Source organism: Rhamphochromis longiceps, linkage group LG17 (genome assembly GCF_057381845.1).
Source record: "Rhamphochromis longiceps isolate RC_006_pf linkage group LG17, R_longiceps_female_GT1.1, whole genome shotgun sequence".
Lineage (NCBI taxonomy): Eukaryota > Metazoa > Chordata > Actinopteri > Cichliformes > Cichlidae > Rhamphochromis > Rhamphochromis longiceps.
In genome coordinates this window covers 18,022,323-18,047,947 of record NC_140573.1, presented here as the reverse complement: position 1 = coordinate 18,047,947, position 25,625 = coordinate 18,022,323, and the positions used below count along the sequence as shown (strand labels likewise).

The window sequence follows — 25,625 nt, the reverse complement described above, 5'->3', positions numbered from 1 at the left end:
TATTTTTTAATTCAACTTGCTTGGCTATATTGCACTCACAGTAAATTTTATAAATATGACTTCCTTTTTGCAGCTCCATTGTACCGCTTTCCATGTTTTTTTAGTTAGCACTATGTATTCGCTGTGTTGGTCCTGACCAGGTTCTTTGCCAGTCATGCTAGTCTCGATGAGAACTAAACCCTTTTATTTATTTTTGGTGTAATGTTAACAAAGACCATCCTGCCAGTATTCATCAGGCTTATTGTTGACATCTTTGGTGGTTGAATCTTGTGATTTGGCACCAACAGCAAGAGTGAGCAGAAGTGAGCAGAAGGGCACCAAATCTGTTTGTAAAGGTTGACTATGCCGTATGTTTTATACTGCTTGAAACACCAGTTTCCACATAATCCTTGCACCAGCAGTAGTTACTTTTCTGGGTGCATAAATAGTGGTACTATTTTATATTATGTAAGGTTATTGTTATGAGTTTATATTTTACACTATTTCCTTGCAGATGAGATGTCCAGTAGCTTGGAAGGGCATCCTCTCCAGTTGGACAGCAGCATGGCAAACCTGCACAATCTCAGTGCTGTACATACGGACCTAAAGAAAGGTGCTAAAGATTCAAACAGCCCAGCCTGTGCTGCAGGTAGCCATGGGGCTTGTCTGACCCTGAACGACCATGATTACATAAGACAGTTTATCCAAGAATTCACCTTCAGAGGTCTACTGCCACACATAGAGAAAACCATCAGACAGCTGAACGATCAGGTACGACTCATTTCTTGACCCTCAACATATTGTTGTTTGTGATTGTGATGTGCTTCAGGCAATGTAAAATTATACTAACTATATTAACTGTTTTAGAGAATGTAGTTTGTTGAGCATTATGCTGAAACAATATGTATACTTCTTTCATATTTCTGCCCTGGAACTGTAAAATTAATCATAATGGCATAATTTGAGTTTATGGCTTGTGAGAGTACACTAGCCATTTCAGTCAATTCTATTGTTTCGCTGACTTCTCCCAGCACTTGGAAACATGATTTGCTTCCCTGTCCACAGCTAGTATCCAGGAAGGGCCTGAGTCGGTCTCTGTTCACTGCAACAAAGAAGTGGTTTGGTGGAGGAAAAGCTCCAGAGAAGAGCATCAGTGAACCAAAGAGCACATGTGGCCTTCTGTAAGCTCATTGCAATGCATTTTATTCTTATAAATGAAGCCCATGCAACACCCTGTATATTGTATGCAATGCCCTTGACCCTTCCCTTCTGTCATACCAGATATCCCCCAGAAGCCCCAGAACTGCAGATCAGGAAGATGGCTGACCTGTGCCTCCTGGTTCAGCACTATGACTTGGCTTACAGCTGTTATCATACTGCCAAGAAGGACTTCCTGTCAGACCAGGCCATGCTGTATGCTGCTGGGGCACTGGTGAGAGCACGCATGTTGATCTGTCTGCAGACCGTGATGATATCAGAACAACTTCTTCTGCCTTTTGTTGTAAAATCTCACTTCAATTAAAACTTTGCAGTGATGGAATATTCTGTTTTGTTAAGTGTCCTAGAGAGCAAAAAGAATTGTATATGTGACCCACAGTAAACTTTTGAGGGAATAAATCAGAAGGAAGCTTTTGAACTCAGCATTACAATATTAAAAAGTAAATTCAAAGTACTAACAAGTTCTAGTACAAAGTAATACGAGTTCAGAACATTTAGCATTATCTAAAGTCAGCCGTCAGACAAGAGAATTAACCTCGTAATAGACTCTGGAAATGTAACATTATCGGTCTTTTAAAGTGACTACTAGCATTCAGTCATTCAAATTCAGACACTTTTACCTATTATATCCTGTGTATCGCAAACAAAAACACAATAATGATAGAGAGTGTTACAGTACACATAAATACAGGATTTTCCATACAGAGGTCTAAACTGCTCCTGCTTTTAGTCACTGTAAAGTAATTAGAACATTCACATGCTGTTAAGATTATTAGGTGTACATATCTGATATATTTGCACATTCTTATTTTTCAAGATTACACTCACTACAGTGAGCTGACAGTAGTGTTGTATTACTTATTTAAATGGTACGTAGACTGATTCTTATATAGCGCTTTTCTACTCTCCCGGAGTACTCAAAGCGCTCGAAGTAAAAGATTTTAAACTGTAACACAAAGAATATGCCGCGTATGTCTATGTATGTTGTCAGTCATTTAGGTCATGATAATCTAAGGAGCTTTGAAAGAAAGCAGCTGGACGTCTTTAAGTTTCTTGAAGACATCTCACCTCTCATTCAGTTATACAAACCAAATGGTGGAGAGTCCCAGGAATAAAAAATCCTGGTGGGTGTTGTCTCTCAACAGCGTTGTTGACCCACTGTTGATCATGTGCCTCATCACATGAGTCAAGGTGTGAAAGAAGGCATGCGGGTCATTATCAGCAGAGATTTTCGGGACGTTGCTCACGCTGTGAGGGTTGAGGCGCCTGGGAAGGGATCTCACTGTAGATAGCAGACTCTTGGTGTTGTAAGCCATACCCTCTGTTCAAAGATGGTCGTTTACAGTGGACGTGTTTACTCCTTTTTTAAATCATCTTCAAGAGGAATACACACATATAAAGAAAGCTCGTAAATCAAGTTCTTATCCCAACTGGGCCTTCATCAAATCAGCGTGGATGAACAGGAAAGAAGCTCAGAAACCAACTAGGGAGAAACAGAATAACAAACGCAGCACCGTTGTCATCCATTATCTAGCAGGTTTATCAGAGAAACTCAGGAGAACTTTCTCCAAGCATTACATCTAAGTGCACTTCAGCCCTCACAACACCCTCAGACAAAATTTGTTTCATCCCAAGGACAGAACTCCCAAACACAAACTTAACAACATAGTGTATGCTGCGCAGTGCAGAGTGCTCAGACTTCGACAGGACAAGAATCGGCTGTACATCTGAAGGATTTCACTCTTTTGAGTGGCTTACGATACCAGCTGTCTGCCACCTAGACTGAGATCCTTTCCCAGGCACCTCAACTCCAGTCACATCTTGTGTCAGATGATTTCAGTGGGTCACATGATAGGGTAAGGCAAGATGTCTCAATGGTTTCACCCAAAACCTCTGCTGATAATGATCATGTGCCTCCAAAAAGTTGATTCTGTTCATCTGAATGTAGCATTTTCAGTGGGAGCTTCGTCACTTGGAGCAGCTTGTCATCAAGCATGTTTCTGTACATTGCTTCAGTCTGAGACTGAAGAAGTCACTTGGATGAGTGACTCCCACTCCCACTGAAAATGCTATGTCCAGATGAACAGAATCAACTTTTGGGGATTTACTTACTGGATGAATGTGTATACATCAAGAGCTTGGCTCATGTGATGAGGAACATGATAAATAGTGGGTCAACGACCCTCATGAGTGACAGCTCCAACTAGGGTTTAATTAGATGGCACCATTTGGTTTGTAGAGCTGAAGAAGCGTCCTCGATGAGAGGTGAACGTCTTCAAGAATGAAGTCCACGCGTTGTTTTTCCAAGCTCCTTAGGATATGGTTCTGAATAATGATATTTATTTTGCTCACTTTTATTTTCTATTCTGTTCCTTGTTACCATTACTCTTTATCTTTCATCTATTCATTCTGATTATTTTGTAGGAAATGGCTGCGGTGTCAGCCTTTCTGCAGGGTGGAGCCTCGAGACCTTATCCAGCACACTACATGGACACCGCAATACAAACGTACAGAGATGTCTGCAAGTATGACTGATGACTAACTAATTACATCATCTATTTCTTTCTGGTGTTTTAATTTCAGTGGATAAATTTCAGTTTGGGATTGTGGGAATTTTGCATAATTTACTTGATTCCCACAAATATGTCACTTATGATGCAGGACAATCCAACACACAATTAAAGTCCTCTAAAATCTTCATCCTCATGTTGCACTGGTTTGTAATAAGTGGCCAATAACACTACAATGATGAGCCAATGTACAACTAGCACGTTCTATTTTCCCTCTAAACAAGGCAACCCTTTGTTGTTTGAGGAACTCTCACTAGCATATAAAGGCAGGCTTTAAAGATGTGTACTTGAAGGCATGCAAACATGGATTGCAAGAAAAAATGTAAATCTGAATTACCTGTTGTACCTGTTGAAGCAACTTTTACGCTTATAAAATGCTCCCTACACACAACACACACAATATCCCATAATTTAATCATTTAAGATTCATTTCAGGGTCTGGCTGCGCCACTCGAGGACATTTACAGAGTGGACTTGAAAGCCACTCATTAACTACCTGGCTGTGTGCTCAGGGTCACTGATGTCCACAGCGTTCTGGAGCAGCTTATCATCAAGCATGTCTCTGCACGTTGCTTCAGTTCAGTCTTTCCCTCAACACTGACTAGTCTCTCACTTCCTGCTGTCAGAAAACATATATAAGACATGATGCTGCTACTACTATGTAGTAATGTAAAATTTCTCCAGTCAAGTTGCAGAAATATGTGACAGATCAGTGGAAACTTTTTGAGGTGAAAAATGAATTTAATCAGTTTTGGAATGAGGCCATGACATATCAAAATGTGGGAGAAAAAAATGGTTGTGAATACTCCGTAGAGACTGCATGTTATTGTTTTGTTTTTGTGTGTTTTTTAAGACCCCATTATTGAGAAGCTTGTTCTTCTTGTAAACAAGAGGATGGTGCATTTACTGAATTGGTGTTTTCAGTGGGAGATATTTTTCATCACTCCAAGTGACTTCTTCAGTCTCAGCTGACTGCAGGTTTCACCAACCTTATAAACAGTACATTTGCACAATGACTGAAACTAGCACCACTGAATGAGCAATGGGCTGTGAGGTCAGTTTCATGATCATTTAATATGCAAGTTGTCATGACCAACGACCAATGATCATTGATCAATGGCGTTCGGTAACATTCACAGACAATTGGGGAATGGCTGCAATCACAGCATTGTAAGATGGTGAAAGATGTACCCTTAGGTCCCAGAATTCCTCCCTGTCCAGGATGTGTACATCCTCATCACCTGAAAGAGTGTCCACTGGCCTGTAGGTGTGAATAGACTGCGGACTCCTGGCCTGACGAGTTAGCTCTTCCGTGTTGTGCCATCCACTTAGCCAGAGGTTATTTGGTTTCCCCGATGAATAAATCATTGCAATCCTCCTGAGACTTAACAGTTGGGTTCATCCTGTCATCTCTTACGAACTACATCCACTGCTTCAGTGACTGGAACAGTGAAGTGGAAACAGTGGAAAGTGAAGAGAGCTGTAACATAATATAAGAACATTGTTTCTTCTGCCTCCATAGTGTCATTATCTCTTGTTCTCAAAATCCAAGGTCTTCTGGATGCGGTGTTTATAGCCAGAAACTTTCAGATGTTGTAGGTCACAGGTGTCAGACTCCAGGCCTCGAGGGCCGGTGTCCTGCAGGTTTTAGATGTGTCCTTGATCCAACACAGTTGATTTAAATGCCTAAATTACCTCCTCAATATGTCTTGGGGTTCTCCAGAAGGCTGGTAATGAACTAATTATTTGATTCAGGTGTGTTGACCCAGGGTGATATCTAAAACCCTGGAGTTCGACACACCTGTGTGATCGAGTTGATCATACAGACAATTGGTCTTTTTAGGATTTTGTTTAATATGTGACATAATGTACAGAGATGGTGTACAAACAGAGGGGTACCAGCATCTGAACTGGAACTGTTAGCATCTCTTCTCCTGATGGTATATTTCCCCACATCTCTTTACAGGAACATGGTGCTGGCTGAGCGCTGTGCTCTACTCAGTGCTGAAATACTCAAGAGTCAGGGAAAATACTCAGAAGCTGCCACTCTTCTCATTAAAATGACCAGTGAGGTAAGGAAACTATTATTTTGAAATCAGCTTGGGGTGCAGTTATTAAGAAGACTATATTAAATTAGACTGCATTAGAATTCTGCTTGAAACTTAATAGAGGTTTTTAATTATTGCAGGACTCTGATTTACGGAGTGCCTTGCTGCTGGAGCAGGCTGCCCACTGCTTCATTAATATGCGAAACCCTATGGTGCGCAAATTTGCCTTCCATATGATTCTGTCTGGTCATCGTTTCAGCAAAGCAGGACAGGTGAGTCTTTTCTGCCATTTTTGATCTATCCTTCCATTTTACACCTGCATTGTATTGTGATGTAAAAATGTTCCCTTTTACAACTTTTATTTAATAGACTTTATTGACTTATGGGCAGGACTGAACTTAACAACATAAACAAACAAGCTTTATTCGTCACATACACAATCAGAGTACAACATGCAGTGAAATGTTTTGTGTCCGAGCTGTGGACAGGCTGCAGACGTCCATTTGTGATCCTTGTAATCAATCATGTGCGTGTGAAGTTCTTTTCTAGTGTTGCATATATACATAAACATATAAATACAAGCACATGCATACAGTTCACTATAGATTTATGATCAGAACTAGGCATCATTTCACTTTTGTTTAAAAAACAAAAAACAAAATGTAAAAGTATCCACACTACTCCGGGTCTGGGACGAGTTCCTGCCCCAGGTGGGGAAGTTTAAGTATCTTGAAGTCTTGTTCATGAGTGCAGGGAGAGGGGAGCAGGAAATCAACAAACGGATTGGTGCTGCAGCTGCAGTGATGCGGACACCGTACCGGTCCTTTGTGGTAAAAAGAAAGCCGAGCATAAAAGCAAAGCTCTCGGTTTCCTGCTAAATCCATGTCCCTACACCTATGGTCACGAGCTTTGGTAGTGACCAAAAGGATAAGATCGTGGATACAAGCGGCGAAAATGAGCTGTGGCTGGCCTCTCCCTTAGAAATGGGTGAGGAGTTTGGCCATTCAAGAGGGGCTCAGAGTAGACCCGCTGCTCCTCAACATTGGATGGAGCCAGTTGATGTAGTTCAGGCATCTGATAAGGATGCCTCCTGTGTGCCTTCTGGATGAGGTGTCCCACTGGGAGGAGGCCCCGGGGCAGACGCAGAACACGCTGGAGAGAAAATGTATCTCTCGACTGGCCTGGGAACGCCTTTGTGTTCCCCCAGACAAGCTGGAGGAGGTGGCTGTGGAGTAATAAGTCTGGGCTTATCTGCTTATTCTGCTGCCCCTATATTTAATGTTTTTTATACACCGTTATCGTGATAAAGTGTGTAGTCCAGCAGTAGATAATAAATGGCCTCATGCTAACAGCAATCATCTCATCTCCTCTAGTGTTTTCCGTCTTCTATATATTTATATCCTCATGTTGTCCTTCTGTCTCCCATCCTTTTTGCTGTTTCATAATGTAGAGGAGGCACGCACTACGGTGTTACTGCCAAGCCATGCAGGTGTATAAGGAGAGAGGGTGGTCTTTGGCAGAAGATCACATCAACTTTACAATTGGGCGTCAGTCCTTCACACTTCGCCAACCAGAGGAGGCTGTAACAGCTTTCAGACAGATCCTGATCAATGACAGCAGACAGACGGCTAAACAGCAGGGCGCCTTTCTGAGAGAGTACCTCTATGTTTACAAGGTAATGTAAAAAAAAAAAAAAATTTCTATGATTTTTGTCCCGTTTTATTTTCAAAATACATACTATCAATGTCCACTTTTTGCTGGGATACCACAATATTGTGTCCAGCCTTATTTTTCCTTCCTAAAGTTTCATATGGGAGGTGGATAAAGCAAAACAAGGTCCATAGGCGCTCAATGGCTATATTTACGTGAATAGACACTATATTTCATTTCAGCAATTCAGTTGATGGGCAAGAAAGGTTGCTGCTGACACTTCACAACATAAACTGTTTATGACATTTCCCTGTGGCAGGTGGCTACGGGCCATCACAACCAAAACCTGACAGCACAAGAACATTTTCTTTCTCCAGGCTGTCAGACTACTTAACAACGCCCTCTTACCCTGCTCACTAGTTAGTTAATGTGTCACGATAACACACTTACTTACTCAGGCTACAAAAACGTTCCACAGTGGACTTTGTACAAGCACTTTGCACATTATGTTCTATCTACATTTTATAGAATTTAATATTAAAATTTAATATTGTGTTTAGGTTGAGTAGAAAAGCACTATATAAGAACCAGTCCATTTTACTATTTGCCATTCAGTTAAATAGTAAAATAAAAGTAAAAATTCAGTAGTGGCATATAAGCAGCATTATATGAGATTGTGACCTGATTGCACCCTAGTTTAATAGCTTTATCACAAAGGAACTATAGTTTATTTTGTCAAAGTTGCACACCAACCCAACATTAATTATAGTGAGGTTACAGAGTGTTATTGCCTCTGACGTCAATTACAAGCACACCAAATCTGTTTATCCTTATCCAACAGTTTTAAATTGGATTCTTTGTCACGTGGTTTGCATGTAGCTTTGGTCCCAGGAGCATGTAGCTTCACAAGTCTAAGAATGTCATTAATAAAAACTATTATATATATTCCTTTATCTGTATATGATGGTGAAAATTTAAACTGGGGACTTTGTGTGTAGCACCTGGTGTAATCAGTAACATTTCTGCATTTTGACCTGGTTCAGAAAAAAAACAACTTTCAAAAACTCTTATGTTTGCGTATTATTTTTTGTTTTGTTTCGGTTATTATAGAGCGTGTTGGGAGGAAATGAAGTCAGCCTTCCCCAGCTTCCTCTGCCCTGCATCCACAGCTCAGCAACAAGAGTCTACTTTGGACACGAACGCCGCCTTGCAGAAGGTAATGTCCTCGAGCCTACTCCTTTATCACTAAGCAGCAAAGTGTACAAAACACTTTGGGAAGTGGTGCAGGGTACACCTATCGATATATCAGCAGCTGAAAGATATTATCTGCCTGGTGACTTTGTGCAATGCGGCATAAATGACAACGTTACTGTAACACACACGACTCATATGCTGCCTCTATAAACTTTACAGGAGTCGAGGCACATGCTTATGTATGGCTTTTAATCCACAAGACAATAACTAACATTATTGCTTTGGAGACTGTCACACACAATGTGAAATGCCCAGGGCTGTGTGAATTTTAAGGTTCGCATCTGTAAGTGTCAAGCCTTATTTTGTATACAGATCAGCATCATTCCTGAAAAACCTTCAGTTAATCCAAAATGCTGCAGCATGAATACTGACAGGCACTAGAAAGAGAGCACATTTTGCCCATATTGGCTACTTTTCATTGGCTCCCTGTTCATTCCAGAATCAAATTTAAAATCCTGCTCCTCATGTACAATGTCTTGAATAATCAGGCCCCATCTTATCTTATTGACCTTATAGTACTGCACCTCCCACTAGAGGACTTCACTCTCAGACTGTGGGCTTACTTGTGGTAAAAGTAGAATGGGAGGCAGAGCCTTCAGGTTCCAGGCCCCTCTTCTGTGGAACTAACTGTTAGTTTGATTTCAGGAGACGGACAACCTCCCTTTTTTTTTTTTTTTTTTTTTTTTTTTTTTAAAAGATTGGGCTTACGGCTTTTTGATAAAGCCCATTGTTAGGACTGGATCAGGTGACCCTGATTTGTCTCCCCTAGGCTGCTGGGGGCTTCTAATGATCCACCGAGTGTTTCTTCTTCACTCACCTTTTTAGATGTTTTTTCCCCTCGCTAATGTGTTTATATACCACTCTGCATTTAATCATTAGGCTTTATCAGTTTTTTGTTCTCTTCGATAGTGCGCATTTTTTCAGTCTTCCTCCCCTCACTCTCAACTGGTCGCAGTAGATGGCTTCACCCCTAAACCTGATTCTGCCAGAGGTTTCTTACTGCTAACAAGGAGTTTGTCCTTCCCACTGTTGCTAGTTACTCTAGGAGAGCAGGACATGCTAGTACAAGGCAGCAGGACCAGTATCTGCGTCTTTGTACAAGAAGGAACAGGATCACCACTACCAGAGCCAAATTGGCCCCCAGCAGGCCACCAGTGTGATGTCTGTTTCTGATTGCTTGGTCAAAATTGAAGAGTTCGTGAGAGTGGCCTGGCAGCCCAATGTCTTCTAGTGGGCCCTGTGTTTACCTGCCTGGCACTGTGGAGCCTGAATACCAGATTTACCAGGTCTGCCACTGGCACCCTGTGGGTCTTTTTTTTTTTCTTTTTCTTTTTTTTTTTTTTTTTTTTGATGAGATGAGAGCAGGTTCACCCTGAGCACATGTGAGAAATCATGGAGAACATTTTGCTGCCTATTACATCTTTGAGTGTGACCAGTTTGATGGATCAGTAATAGTCTAAGGAGGCATATCCATGGAGAGATGCACGACCTCTACAGACAAGGCAATGGCACCCTAACTACCATTAGATATTGGGATGAAATTCTTGGACCTATTGTCAGGGGTGCAGTGGGTTCTGGGTCCCTCCCAGTGCATGAATTGTCTCATGTGGCTGGGATATAAAACAGTTCCAGGAGGGTGAAGGAAATGATAGGCCTGCCCTCCAGATTAACCTGACCAAGATACAATAGAACACTTCTAGGACATCATGCTTTGGCCCATCTGATGCTCCCAGGTTGCAGCCTCAGATGGGCCAGTGATGGGTCACCACTAGGTCAGTGATGACTGGTCCAATCTTGGAGATCTCCCAGGACACTATCTGTCGTCTCATTGTCATCTCATGCCCTAATGTTGTCAGGCATGCATACAAGCACATGGGAAGCATACAGGCTGCTGCAGCACAAAAACAAACATAAATTCAGTGCTTCTTAGATTTTTTTGTTTTGTGTGAATCATAATCTGTTATTAACCAAGAAAATAAAAGTAGAAAACCTTGTGAAGGAGTCCATTTAAAGTTAAGATATCCAGAATTCTTGTGACACTAGCGTTCAGTTTGCAAATATTTGTATATATTATGACCATTATGGACCCTGTCTAAACCCTGTTTTCAATGCAAAGCATAACATGAAAATGTAGAGTGTACATAGGATGCTGACATACCCGAGCAGAGGTTTACTGTCAGACTTTTTACAGCAAAATTAAGTGTTTTGCATTTTTGGTTTGTATTTAATCTGATATTTGATCTGTTCAGGAGAAAAGCAGGCAGCCACTCACGTGTCACTGGACCAGGAGTTTGACCAGGATTTGTCAGCCATGTGGTGCCATCTAGAAGAGCAGCTTGTAGCTTCTGCAAATGGGGGTGTTGTCCCAGTAAATTTTCAGCCCACTCAGTGCTGCCTCAACAGTCAGACAGACAACCTCCGTCATCCCCTGGCTGTGGTTGAAGGTAAGATGTGTTCAGCACTAACACGGGAACTTTAAAATGTTATAAGTGCTTTTCTGGTTCCTGACAACTCAAAGCACTTAATACTTCAAGCCACATTTAACCATATATTCATATAGTATTTATTCTCTCCACTTTACCAATGTCACTGCCGTGGCCAAGCTAAAATTACCAGTTACCTAACGCGCATGTATGGATTGAGCTGTAGTACCCAGAGAAAACCTATGAAGGCACAATACAAATATGCAAACTCAACACAGAAAGGCCCCAGTCTGGGTTCAACCAGGAAACTTCTCACAGTGCATGACAGCGCTCACCTGTACCATTACTGAAATGTAAAGTTTGAGCCATCCCATGTCTAATAAATTGTGCCCACACGCTATGCAATCTTCTTTGTCTTTACAGAGCCAATCATAGTGGAGGTGACATTCAGGAATCCTTTGAAGGTTTCTCTGGCCCTGTCAAGCCTCTCGCTCCTGTGGAGGTTTACTGTTGACGGTTCATCTTCATCAAAGGAGATGACAGAAGAGACCATTACCAATGAGGAGACCTCGGCTGTAGGGGTGGGCAACATGAACAAATATGCTCTTAGGAACTGTGATTTATTTTCACCTTGTTTTTAGGTCTAATCTTATTTTTTTCTCTAATCTGTTCATTATATGCTTCCTCTTGCAGATGACACAGAAAGATGATATTGTAACCTCTGAGACTATCCAGGAGTTTCAGTTGGGTCCAGAGGAGACCAAAATGGTAAGCTGGTCTCTAAATGTAAATTCATGGATCTTTTTTCAGAATCTTTTCTGTTTCATAATGCTGCTACATTTTTTAACAATTCTGACCTAGTGTTGGGAAATACAAAGAGAGTCACAACATGTGTTTGCATTCACATGAGGAAGGAGGTTACACATAGTGATAATCTTTCATGTGAAATTGTACAATAAGATATGCTTAATGCCAGTGAGCATTAAGCATATCTTAAGTACAGCTTAGTTTAATCTTTTCAGTTTTAGTGTTGTGCGTTCTGTTTTGGCGAATAAAAGTGACAGCACAAACTGAATGCACTTTGGTGAAATAGGCCTTTGATGCTCAAAAAGTATTCACATTGGCCTCAGAAAATCGTAGAGAGTATTTAAAATATCTGCTAGATACTAATTGTACTGTACTGTACTCTCTTCATCCAAAAAAAGTTGATTCTGTTCATCTAGACGTAGCGTTTTCAGTCGGAGGAACATTTCATGCAAGTGACGTCTTCAGTCTCAGCTGACTGCAGGTTTCCCCAACCTTATAAACAGTACATTTTTATAATGACTGAAGCTAGCATCACTGACAAACAGTGGGCTGTGAGTTCAGTTCCTTGATCATTAATATGCAAGTTGCCATGACCACTGATCAGTTCCATGGAAGAGGGGCCTTAAAGATGAAGGCTCTGCCTCAACACAGAAAGGCCCCAGTCTGGGTTCAACCAGGAAACTTCTCACAGTGCATGACAGCGCTCACCTTTACCATTACTGAAATGTAAAGTTTGAGCCTACATTCTACTTTTCAATACTCTAGGAACAACAAGTAAGCCTGCAGTGCGAGAGCAAAGTGCTCTATAGGGTGATATGGTACTACAAGGTCATTAAGATAAGATGGGGCCTGATTATTCAAGACATTGAATGTGAGGAGCAGGACTTTAAATTCAATTCTGGATTTAACAGGAAGCCAATATAGGAGAAATATGGTCTCTCTTTCTCGCCTCTGTCAGTACTCTTGTTACAGTATTTTGGATTAACTGAAGGCTTTTCATGGAGTTTTTAGGACATCCTGATAATAATGAATTACAGTTGTCCAGCCTGGAAGTAATAAACTGACTAGTTATTCCAGTGTCGCTCTGAGACAGGATGTTTCTAATTTTTATTGTGCAAATGGAAGAAAGAAGTCCTACATATTTGTTTAATATGTGCATTGAATGACTCCAAGGTTCCTCACAGTGTTACTGGAGGCCAAGGTAATGCTATCCAGAGTAAGAATCTGGTTAGATACCATATTTCTAAGATTTTATATTTGATCAGTGGTTGTTGATAAATGGTTGTGATAATTTGCATATTAATGATCAAGAAACTGACATCGCAACCCATTGTTCACCAGTGGTGCTAGTTTCAGTCATTGCCCATATGTGCTCTTTACAAGGTTGGGGAAACGTGCAGTCAGCAGAGACTGAAGAAGTCACTTGGATGAGTGACAAAATGTAATGCATAATGCAAACACCACTGAAAACACAACATCCAGATGAACAGAATCAACATTTTGGGATTTCCTTACCTGGATGATTGAGCATGCATCATGACATATACAAATACCTAATGCTAAACAGAAATCCAGTTATTTTGTGCTGATCACTTTGATCTCAGGCCCGACTCAAGCTGCTGCCACACAGAACTGGTCAGCTGAACATTGTGGGTGTAGTGTACAACCTGGCTGCAGGCTCCTCTGGCGAAATGGCTTCTAGCACTGAAGGTAAATTTGACCTCATGTCAACTCATATGCTTTATTATTATTTGATGAAGACAGAATGTTTTTCCATTTGCATTATGCATTACATGGTATTTAAAAAAATAAATAAATAAAATTCCAATATGTTGTACTTTTTTTTTTTTTTTTGTCTTGCTGCCAGTTAGAAACCATATGGATTTCCTCTTGTTTACAGACCAGCAGACTCTAGATTTGATGGTTCGTGGGAAACAGGACTTGAACATCCTTGGCCCACGTCTTAATCTGACCAAAGAGGACAAGATGTCAGTTCGTCATGGTCCTGATCGACGTCTGAATCCCATCATAACAGCACCTATGCCCCTGATGGAGGTAGGACTTATTCTGAAAACCTTCATGGATGTAGTCATCATGAAATCACTTTACTGGGTTTTAGATTCTGCATGTTGAAAACATTTTTTTCTATGTTAGTTCTATGGAGTCAGATGTGGGAAAACTTTGATGGGAGGGTAGAGTTTGAAGTTGAAATAATGCTAGCAAGCTTTGCTAGAGAACAGAAACTATAAACACACATACACATGGATCTAACGGACAAACATATCTAATTCGACAGTAACATGCAATGTTAGTTTTTTGACAGGCTGTATCATATATATTATGAATATCTGTCACAGAATTCAGTTCAAATCCAAAAAATGACATCTACACTACAGACACAGTCGAGAGTTCTTGTTTCAAATAAGGCTCAACAGACACATACTGGCTACTGGTCAGTCAACACTCCTGTCCAGATGGATGAACTATTAAAAAACAATTGTGAAAAAGAATTATTATTTTTTTCATTTTGTTTTTTTGATTTGTGGATAATGACTCCATTATTGTTGGCTGGAGCCTTAGAAATGTCTTTTTAAGTCTTTCCAGGTGGATAGATATCAATGATTTTCTCATCTGTTCTTGAGTTTCTTGACATCGTGACAGGATGTGTTGCATGATGATGTTTTAGCCTACTTAAATTTGTTAGACATGTTCTATTGAAGTGACTTATTGATTCAACAGGTCTGGTTTATTACTGTTAATGAATGATTCAAGCTGTGGGACATTCATTTTTTTCACATAGGGCCATGTGGGTTTGGACAGCTTTCTGTCCTTATAAATTAAATCTTCTACCAGAAACTGCATTTTCGTTTTATTGTTTACTGTTTGTCTAATATTTAAATTTGATGATCTGAAACATGTGTAACAAATTAGCATAATTAGAAATTAGGAAGGGGAAAAATACTTTTTTCCCCTCCCCCAGTAGCAGCTGGGCTTTTAAAACAGGCTTCCAATGAACCTCTACTTGAATATCTATGCTTTCAAGTGTAGTTTCACTTATGTGTGGTGATGCTGCAGTATTGCTTTCTGTTTATTACTCTGTGTGTGTGTTTGTATGTCAGGTTTTTTTCCTGCAGTTTCCCACTGCTCTGCTGTGTGGCGAAATCCGAAAAGCATATGTTGAGTTCTGTAATGTCAGCGGTGTTGCTTTGTGTGGCCTGCGAGTGGTGTCCACACACGCCGCTTTCTTCACCTTTGGCAGCCAGGCCACGACACCCCTCAGCCCGACGTCAGCTGAAAATTGTTCACCTTATAAAACCGTGGCCACACCTCTCCAGCGGGCCTCAGAAGCCACTGAGAGTCTGGTTTCAGCTGATGATTTCCGACAGCCATCTGGTGTGATAGAAATTCCAATAGATGGCAGCATCCTGCAACCAGGGCAGTCCACTCAGCTGCCTCTCTGGCTGAGAGGACCAGACCAGGAGGGAGTCCATGAAATCAACTTTCTGTTCTATTATGAGAGCGCAGAGAAAGGACTCAAGATAAGGTAAAAATTGAAAATTAAGCACTTTTGTGAACTGACCTGTAGGCATACATATCATTTCTTGGAACATATTAGTATTTTTCAAAGAAACATGATCAGCCTGAAATGTAACTTACATAAATTAAGGATTGAAAAATACTTCTATGTATGTATTTTTTGATTATATTGACAAAAAGTAGATTATTTCAGTGCCGGGGCACCAGTGAAGAAAAGGGTCATGTAGCCGTGGGAAAATAATTATTTGATCTCCTGCTGAATTTGTAAAGAGAAAACTTACAAAGAAATAAACAGTCTATATGTGAAATGATAGTTTTAATGGAGAGAGATAAAATATCAACAAAACATTCTAGAAATAAACACGTTACATAAACCTTATCATTTTATTTGCATGTCAAGTATTTGGTCCCCAAGCAAAACATGATTTAGTATTTTTTTGGAGAAGCCCTTGCTTGCAAAGTGCTTTGTCAGCAAGACGGTGCTTTTGACCCACTCTTCTTTACAGAAACTCTAACTCCAGGCAGGCAGCATTCAAGAAACTTGAAGTTAAGCTCCCTCTACAGATTTTCTATAGGACGGAGGAAGAAGATTGGCTTGGCTACTCATAAACTTTAAGCCCTTTTTCCATTAGTACCTACTCAGATCGGCTCACCACAATTCAACTTAGATCAAGTATCACCTAATGTGCGTGGTCATTGATATAGCAACGTGTCCGAGCGTCCCGTGATGTAATTAGTATGCGACACAAATGCTATAGCAAAGGTGGACGTCAAGGCAACAATATACCTGCTGCTCGGTCTGTGGCTTTTGATCAGAGTCGAGGGGATCACGGAGTTGTTTTTGTTTGTTTTGGTGTTTGTGTTGGATTTTGTTTGTTCGGGCCCTTTCCCTTGTTGCCGTTTCAAAAAAAAATGGCAGTTTTGAATTTTGTGAACGAAACACTCTCATGACTCATCGAACGACGCCACTGACCAGCCAATTGGTGGCATGCAGTCTGATGACGTCACATTTTAGTACCATTCTGATTGCTTGGAGCCACAGCCGTGCAGGTGCTATGACCTTGTCCCGTAGTGTATTGAAGTCATCCACGTTTGGGTCATACTCAGCTTTTCTCTTCCTCCAAATAAGGTGGTTCAAGTTGCTCAAGAGCTCGATTTTAGTTTCATCTGATTATAATGCTTTATCTTAATCATTTAGATGTTCACTGGCAAGCGTGCGATGGGCCTGTACTTGTGCCGTTTTTTGAGCAGGGCAAATTCACGGGTGCTGTAAGATTTAAATTCATAATGGAGTAGTGTATTACCGATGGTGTTCTTGGTGATTCTCCTCCCAACTGCCTTTAAGTCATCAACAAATCTCTCCCATGTATTCTTGGGATGATATATCACCTTTCTCATGATAATCCTCATCCTGTTATTGCAAGATCTTGTATAAAGCTTCAGTTGAGAACCATCGATAGGTGTTTTATATTTCTTATTAATCACACAAGCACTTGTCAACTTCTCACCAAGCTTCTTGCTTCTTCCAGTCTTGTGGATGTGTACAATCTTGTCCCCGACATCCTTTGACAGCTCTGTGGTCTTGCCCATTGTGGTGGAGAGCTTGGAGTGTGAATGAATTGATTTAGTGGACAAGGGTGCAACAAGTTAATCTGGAATTGTTTGAAATCTGTTTGCCACATGGGCACGCAGCTGATCTTTGTGAGCCAGAACTCTGCCTAGGTTGTAGGGGATCAAATACTTTGATCATTTAATATCACCAGTTTATAACTTTTATGTAATGTATACAAAGTTCTTTACACGTTCTGTGTGACAAAGTCTATAAATCATATCCTTATCTGGATTAAACATGGCTGTTTTGGGTACGCACGGACTGGACTGTGACCTTAACAAAGAAATTTATTTTTTTTAGTTTGCTGTGTGTGGGGTCACATAATGGCACAAGCCATAGTTCAGGTTTGTGTATGTTTGTGCTGAAAGTTCTCATAATCCTTGGGAAAAAACAATAAGGCTTTCTCTTTTCCCTCTCTCCGCATGTAAAGTCACCGGGTGCTGCGCCACACAGTATTTATCTGTGCTAGTCGGTCTTTGAGCATACAGGCATCAGCCTGTCGCAGCAGTGTTCCTCCACATCACTGTCTGGATGAAAAAGGCAGTAGTGGAACCCTTGTCTTTATTGATGTGGAGAACATCAATACGGTGAGATGCTCAGCATAGCACACACAGTTACATAGTTAAATCATGCCTGCTGCACAAATAACGATTGAACATTACTCTTCTCACAGAATGAAGGTGGTGTGCGAGAGTTCCACATCGTTCAGGTCTCGAGTAGCAGCCAACATTGGCGCCTTCACAAGTACATCAACCCGAACAAGGATAAAGGTGAGGTCTGGTACACCAGGAGATTTGTGCTTCATTTCATTTAATGGGCTAGTTCAGTTTCTCCATACAGTGTTAGCATGATTGATGAATATAATTTTCTATGGTGAAGTTCAAAGATTCAACCCATTAAAAACAATTGCTTCTAGAGCAGCAGCTGACCGGTCCTGTGCCCATGAATTTTAATTATTTGTGATGAAGCTAGATCTCCTTCAGAGGTTCAAAATCATGCCTCTTTCACTTTCATTTTGGGAAAGTGGAACATCTACACCACAGCAGCAGTGATCACTGAGATCCTTAGCTACAAGATGAACAGTGTCATGGAGCAGACCTCTCCATGGAGAAGGAGATTGAAGGCCAATATCAAGGCAGCACTAAGAGAAGTTAGCCAACTATTAGAGCTGCAGAAAGGTGTGATTAAGAAAGGAATGTCTGAGAAGTACAGCAAGCTGCCCATACAGGAGGCCAGACATTCAAGACAAAGTCTGAATCATAAACAGTTGGACAGCACCAGTCACCAACATGATTCACGCCTACCTACTGAAGAAGCTAACGGCATTCATGAGCGCCTGGCAGTATAAGATGAGATAAGATAAACCTTTATTATTCCCACACGTGGGAAACTTGTGTCACAGCAGAAAGTGGACAGTGCAAAGTTACAGTAGCAAAAATTAAGAAAAACAATGGAACAAGATAATAAGAATAACATACTATATACAACAGAATAAAATACTACACTGTCAGAAAACAAAAATACACTTAGACTTACACTTATAAATGAACCAGCTGCTAATGGATGAGTTGCACCTGGAAATAATCCCCCAGAAGGGATCAGTCAGTATATTAGCAATACATCGAAGCTCCGGTCAGGTATCATAGCTGCTAACATGAACAGGCACATAGCTCAATACATGAGTGAAATGGCAGAAATACCAGTTACTAGCAGATAAAGCAGTCAATTAAGACTGTAAGATCAGACTGTGACCAGTCTGTACACCACCTGGACTGATTGCAAGAAATCCTACGACTCAATGTCTCACACATGGATCCTGATGAACAACACTAGAGGCCAACTTTAAGGAAATTGCACAAGTTGCCAGCAAGTACCACTGACTACCAATGACTAGATCAATGGATATAGTCTGTAGAACAGAGTAATCAGTAAGCACTTCTTTTATATGGATGACATCAAGAGAAACCTAATGTTATTTCCTTTAACTAGTGAGGGACAGTAACATGCAGGACTTTTTTATGAACAACAAACTTTTTTCCAGGCTACATGAAGGTGTTTTGAATTAGTGATATGTCATTTTCTTTCCACCATACAAGTGATCTCCACTGTTTTCTTCTTCAATGCCATGTGCCAACAGTGTGGAGCAGCTATCTGATCTAGTTGTACAGAGGTCGGATTATCTTCTTAATACATTTACATCGTCGCTGCGCGTGACTGTGGAGACTGTGGATCATTTGAAAAAGAAACCCCCAAATCAGAAGTACTTGACTTCCTGGTATAACTGTCAAAGGCGAACATTAAAGGAGGGATTATATGGTTAAACTTAGTTACAGCACTTTGAGGATACTGTTTCATTTTCAGTGTCTCTGGTATATGTCAGAACGAGATCTAGCGTGTGATTAAAGTGGTGGGTGAGTTCTTTAATATTTGTGAGAGAAGTGAGTTGAGTCTAATAATGGATTAAATGAAAGAAATCAGACAGAAACTGGATATTGATGTGGATCGTAACTTGTCTTTTTCTTCCTTTTCTCCTTCAGAATGTAAACTTGGCAGCAGAGAAAGAGCCAAGCTGTGTTTTAGGGCCACACGTTGCAAACCCAGTGAAGGTACTTTTAGTGAAAAAACAAACCCCATCAGTTAGGCCATTTTCAGTGAGCATGAATTTCACAGTTCTGTCTGTTATTTCTAGCTACCTCTAAGGCTGTAGAGAAGTACACTTTTTCAGACCTGAGTATGGGAAATGAACAGGTGAGTAGAACATACACTTCACAATATACAATTTTCTGTTATGGTTGTATGTTCTCATGCTTTGTCATAGTTGTTTTTTGGGGATGTTTTTTGTTTGGTCCCAAAAGGTTGATTATTTTCATCTGGACGAAGCGTTTCCAGTGGGAGAAACGCTTCGTCAGTCATCCAAGTGACTTCTTCAGTCTCAGCTGACTGCAGGTTTCACCAACATTATAAACAGTACATTTGCACAATAACTGAAACCACTGAAAGAAGAATGTGCTCTGAGGTCAGTAGCTTGATCATTAATATGCAAATTGTCATGACCAACGATCAACAACCACTGATCAAAGCCTATTGAACAATGGCCATGAGCACCATTCACAGAGTTGGGGAACGGCTGCAATCACAGCATTGTAAGATGGTGAAAGATGTACCCTTAGGCCCCCTCTTCGATTCAGAGATGGTCTTTCCCTTTTCATGTAAATGGTCTCCTTGACTCTGCACTCACACCAGCATTCCTCCCTGTCCAGGATGTTACATCCTCATCATTGAAAGAGTGTCCACTGGCCTGTAGGTGTAAATAGACTGCAGAGTCCTGGCCTGATGAGGTAGCTCTTCTGTGTTGTGCCATCCGCTTCGCCAGAGTTTGTTTGGTTTCCCTGATGTATAAATCCTGGCAATCCTCCTGGCACTTCACAGCATATACTATATTACTCTGTGTTGGGGGACCCGATCCTTGGGGTGCACCAGTTTTTGGTGTAACATGTTTTGGGGTTAAAAGCCACAGGGATGCTGTGTTTAGAGAAAATGTGTCTCAACTGTTCCGATATTTCTGACAGATAAGGGATTGCTAAAGGTTTTCACTTCGGCAGCAGTTGTCCTTCTCTCCTTGATCACCTGGAGCTTTCTTTAGGAGCCTTCCCAGCTTTGACAAATGTCCAGCTGGGATATTTACATTTACTCAGTAGGCTGGTTTCAGTTATTGTGCAGATTTACTGTTCATAAGGTTGGGGAGACCTGCAGTCGGCTGAGACTGAAGAAGTCACTTGGGTGACTGACGAAACGTTTCTCCCACTGAAAACTCGACGTCCAGATAAACAGAATCAACCTTTTGGGATTTCCTTATCTGGATGATTGAGCATGCATCAAGACATTTTTGCCTCGTGTTTGTTGTAAAACAAATTTAAAGCTAGAAGGAACCATCTAGAAATGTTTGCCTACTTCTATGTAAGCTTTTTAACAAACAGTAACTCTTTCTGAATTTTGTGGAATTGAAAATGTGTTGTCAAGAAAACAGTGATGTAGCAGCATTATTTAATTCAATATGCTGTCTAACAGTCATCTATTAATGTATCACTGAGTTAAGGAGGAACGTTGGCGAAGTTCAGTTGTGTCGATGTTTAAATTTCCTTTAACTGACTGGCCTGCATGGAGAGAGGGTCTAAGTGATAGAGAGTGAATGGTGCTGTCTTTGTCTAGATCATCAGTTCTACCACACCATGTGGGGATTTCTTCTTCCGCTGCCTGACGTTAGAAACTCAGGAAGCATACGGAGCATCATCCAGGATATCATCAGTCAGCAAGAGTCAAGGCTCTGTACCCACTGAGAACAGAAGTTCAGACCTGACAGATATTGCCAAGGAGTGCAGTGAGCTGGACCTCAACATAATTGTCATTTGGAAGGTAAGAGAGTTTAGTGATACATGGATGGATAGATGTGTAGCACTGTAGATATTTACAGATAGCGAGCACCAGAGTCTCGGTTTGCAAGAGCAGTTTATAACTGGAGATCCTAAAATCCAGACTACTGTAAATGTTTAAATGCTGGCTTTTTTATGGGATATAAAACACACAAAAATATATAGAGAGAATTTCTAATGCACATTAATCTATTCATCCAAATTGCAGCATAAAAATAAATAATGGAAGAAAACAAAAATACAGTTAAGTCCTCTGTGCGTAGCAGTGACAGAAATGATGGTGTGGTCTTACCACAGTTTAGAAATGTGTTCTTATCTCTTGAATATAAGTTGATCCAGCAGGAATAGTTATCTTAGGGGTGGCTCGCTATCACGGTTTCACAATCTCAGTTTTACAGGTTCACAGAGCAAAGTTGTCCACTCGGCTAAAACAAACAAAAATCAGGTCAAATCCTCATTCATAAGTAATCAGGATAGATTTTAACCATAAAGGCTGGAGTTGGACACAAGGTTTATAATATAAATGCATCTGTTCTCAACTTGCTTGGCAGTTTAATCTCTCTCCGTCACGCTGGTTTCTGCTATCCACACTACAGTCTCTTTCTCACACTTAGTGTTTTTTTCCTTCCACCAGTGAGTGGCGCTGTAGTTACAATGATTGATTGCCAGAAAATAAGATAAAAGAACAATACACCAAAAACAAAAATACAAGTCACCACCACCAATGAAATCATACATGCTCATACTCATTAAGGGATCATTCTTAAATGTGCAATATACATTAGATCATATTAACCCTGGATGGATATTTTGATGGACAATAACCATTTTGTGCATGTCTGTCTAACTAGGCTTATGTGGTTGAGGACAACAAACAGCTTATCCTGGAGGGCCAACTCCATGTTGCACTGCAGACCATCGGAAAAGAAGCCACTTCTTTGACTGCTAAGGAGGTACCGCAAGCTCTTTGTTTTTAGTCTATTTTTCTAAAATAAAACCAGCATAAGAAACCTAAACTTAATCCCACTTTTGATTATTCTTAGAAATAATGCAGAACTTTAAGCCCAAAAGCTAATATAATGTTTTATTTCAGGAGGGTTTTAAATATTTTATATAATGCTGGTATGATTACTTTTATTTGTTAGAGCAAGTCTTCTTTAATAGTGTATGTGTGTTCATCTTCAGGAAGCTCAGGAGATGGTGCTCCTCAAGTTTAAATCAGACCTGCCTCCTCCAGTCATTCTTCCCTCTGCAGAGTTTTGTCAGCTCATCAAAACCAATCTACACTACCCTGAAACCTGCACACACCCATTTGTGCAGGAAAGGTGAGGCACCTGGCGTGTTGTTTTTCCTAACACAATGTTTGGTCCAAGTGATTACAAAAGGTTATTAAACAGGTGCATCTCTCTGAAATGTTCTATCAGATTTAGAAACGTATTCTTCAGATAAGAGATGGGACAGACTACGAGCAAAGGTTAATGTATAGCTCTCGCTTTAAAAAAAGCTTTCACACTAGGAAAGCCCCCTGGGATCCATAGAGTTAAGTTAAACTCAAGAAGTTACTCCAGGCTGAACTAAATTATCTCATCAATTCTGTTTGGCACTGTGTTGGAAATGAATTCTTTTGAAGGTCTGCATAAGACCCTTAGGCACATAGACCAACACAGATTTCCTTTTTGCAAGTCTTTATTGTAACCATAACCATTAAGAACCACCAAATGAGGAAAAACATTCAAATTTTATGTGATCTCCTTATTTTCTCAAGTTTAGGATTATTTTGTCATCTTTACTGCTGGAAAATAAAAAGAAGACTGTGCAAAGTAATTAGTAAAGCAAAAGGCTGCTAGCTGGTTAGAGAGTGAGGTAGAAAGAAGAGAGAGGACAAATAACAATATAGGAGAAAGACGATTTAAAGGTTAATGGTATGCAGTGATGGTTACACAATTAAACATATGGAGAGTCAAAAGAGGTCAGTGTACATATTCAGTGGAAGCTCCTTAAACAGCCTTTGTCTATAGCAACATAAGAGAAGGTTCAGGGTGTTTTGATATAGCTATAAGCACATAAAGCATTATCACAAAGGAGCATTAAGCCTTACCTATAGTAGAGCTTGGATTTTATTCTGTCTCACATATCCAAACTCAGGATCAAATATATGATACTATGGGTTTTTATGATATGATGGTGGCCGATTATTTGGGACTGTTTGGCTTTGTTTGGATTTTTAAAAATAAAGTGATAAGTGAAGCTCTTTAGAAATAATGTCTTGCAGTTTTAAAAAATTAGTTGTGCGGCTTATAATAACCACATGCACAGAGCAGTTTTTCAGTGCCATCCTAAGACAGGATAATAAGATGTTACCATGTTTGGCAGTATTTAGCATTATTACATTTATCCATCCCATCCTCTGTTTGTAGACCTTTATTGTTTGTTTAGAATTTTTCCTATTCGCAAATATTTTTTTTGTTAATAAAAAGCTGCGTTTCTCTTTGTGCCTAGTCTCTGTTTGGTGCCAGTTACTCTGACTCTGTCCAACTGCTCCTTGGCTCAGGTAGATGTCATCATTGACTTAAGACACAAAAGCAGCAGGTAGGTTTCTTAAAACAACATGTGTTCCTTCCTCACATGATTACTTTGTAAGGAAAATGGAGACAAAACTGTTGTGGACAGTGGATTTCACTTAAATAAGACTGACGTTGCTCTTTTTCAGTATAAAATTCAGCTGATACATACAGTGGCTTGAGAAAGTATTTATTTTTCATATTACCTCAAGATATATTTTTTATAATTAAAATTTAGCTCAAGTTTAGATTGAACTTGGAATGACCATGGGGGAAAATGGTAGAAAATCTGAGCCACAGAAGTATTCAAACCCTTTGTTGTAGCTCCTAATTATCCTGTGATGCATCCTGGTTGAGTATCCACTAGTAGACAACTGAAAGAAGTCAACTCTCTATAGAGCATCTCAATTAAATTGCAGTGATACACACATTAGGACCAGGATGTAAAGCTTATAGTGTTCCCAACAGTACACGGGCCTCAATAACTGAAAAAGTAGACCATCAAGACTCCATTGAACTGTGTGAACAAATTGAGTCAAAGAGCAAGCATTTCTTTGGTTAGTTGATCCAACAGTAACCACAGATACTTGAGGCAGAATGTGAAGATGGTTTCTAACATGAGGTCAAAATAACACATTTTTCTAATATCAGGTGATAAGTTGTGACCTCTTAAATGTAGCATTCTTTTCCAAAAGTACTTGTTTTTTAACATAACACTTCTATTTGTCTCTTCCAGCCCAGAGTCCCTGGAGGTCCACAGCTCATTTGCTTGGGTGGGTCAGTCCCAGTACAAGCTGCAGCTAAAGCCCAAGGAGGTATTGTGTCTAACACTGCAAGCCTGTTTCCTTCAGGCGGGAGTCTACAATCTCAACACTCCCAGAGTGTTTGCCAAGCCATCTGAGCAGAGCATCATGTGTGAGACAAGTCAGCAGACGGCTACTCCTGCTCTTATAGTCATCAGCAATGCCTGAAACGAGCCCGATGGTCTTCAGGCACCTCTAGACCGTGCTGTGTGTTTTAACTCCATTCAAGGACCATTGACATAAATTCCTGGATAGACTGAGCATTTGTTCCGTCAGTTTTTGCAATACTGTAAGAAGAGCTGTTTACATCCTGAATTGTACATCTTTTTATTCAGTCTGCAGTCCTTTCAAAGGCAAAATGGGCACTGACGACTGAACCGCATTTGCTGCCCATTCTCTAACAGTCTACAATTTCATTATGCACACGTTGTATTTTGTTTCTGGACCAGTGAGTCAAACTGTGTTTAACCTCAACATATTGTCATTTAGCTCTTGTATGCACTTGAATTGAAATCTTTTCTGGAAATTATGTAATTTATTTATATATAACAAATTGGTTGTAAATAGAAAATAAAAGTCTAATGATACTGTAAAGGAATGTCAAGGTCATGGCATCTTTTTTTTTTTTCCTGGTAATTTTGGACTACAGCCTCTGCATTATAGAATCAAATATTCACATGTGGTGGTTATTTGCGTAATTTAGCGAAGAAAGTTTGTAGCACATAATCTGGAG

General features: G+C 40.3%; 1 protein-coding gene across 2 annotated transcripts in view; it reads left to right on the top strand.

Annotated features, from left to right (window-relative positions):
* The window catches only part of trappc8 (trafficking protein particle complex subunit 8), a 30,292-nt gene extending 4,767 nt beyond the window's left edge, over positions 1 to 25,525 (top strand). For both annotated transcript variants that reach the window (XM_085387799.1, XM_085387800.1), the window contains 23 exons: positions 494 to 750; positions 1,045 to 1,160; positions 1,261 to 1,411; positions 3,622 to 3,722; positions 5,734 to 5,839; positions 5,956 to 6,087; positions 7,266 to 7,490; positions 8,576 to 8,681; positions 10,969 to 11,163; positions 11,566 to 11,723; positions 11,836 to 11,910; positions 13,554 to 13,659; positions 13,850 to 14,004; positions 15,069 to 15,493; positions 17,529 to 17,685; positions 17,772 to 17,868; positions 19,636 to 19,704; positions 19,788 to 19,846; positions 21,308 to 21,511; positions 22,380 to 22,481; positions 22,714 to 22,853; positions 24,028 to 24,117; positions 24,826 to 25,525. In XM_085387799.1, the coding sequence (XP_085243925.1) occupies positions 494 to 750; positions 1,045 to 1,160; positions 1,261 to 1,411; positions 3,622 to 3,722; positions 5,734 to 5,839; positions 5,956 to 6,087; positions 7,266 to 7,490; positions 8,576 to 8,681; positions 10,969 to 11,163; positions 11,566 to 11,723; positions 11,836 to 11,910; positions 13,554 to 13,659; positions 13,850 to 14,004; positions 15,069 to 15,493; positions 17,529 to 17,685; positions 17,772 to 17,868; positions 19,636 to 19,704; positions 19,788 to 19,846; positions 21,308 to 21,511; positions 22,380 to 22,481; positions 22,714 to 22,853; positions 24,028 to 24,117; positions 24,826 to 25,060 (3,461 nt within the window). In that variant the 3' untranslated portion in view covers positions 25,061 to 25,525. The remainder of the gene's footprint in view (positions 1 to 493; positions 751 to 1,044; positions 1,161 to 1,260; positions 1,412 to 3,621; positions 3,723 to 5,733; positions 5,840 to 5,955; positions 6,088 to 7,265; positions 7,491 to 8,575; positions 8,682 to 10,968; positions 11,164 to 11,565; positions 11,724 to 11,835; positions 11,911 to 13,553; positions 13,660 to 13,849; positions 14,005 to 15,068; positions 15,494 to 17,528; positions 17,686 to 17,771; positions 17,869 to 19,635; positions 19,705 to 19,787; positions 19,847 to 21,307; positions 21,512 to 22,379; positions 22,482 to 22,713; positions 22,854 to 24,027; positions 24,118 to 24,825) is intronic.
* The last annotated feature ends 100 nt before the right edge of the window (positions 25,526 to 25,625 follow it).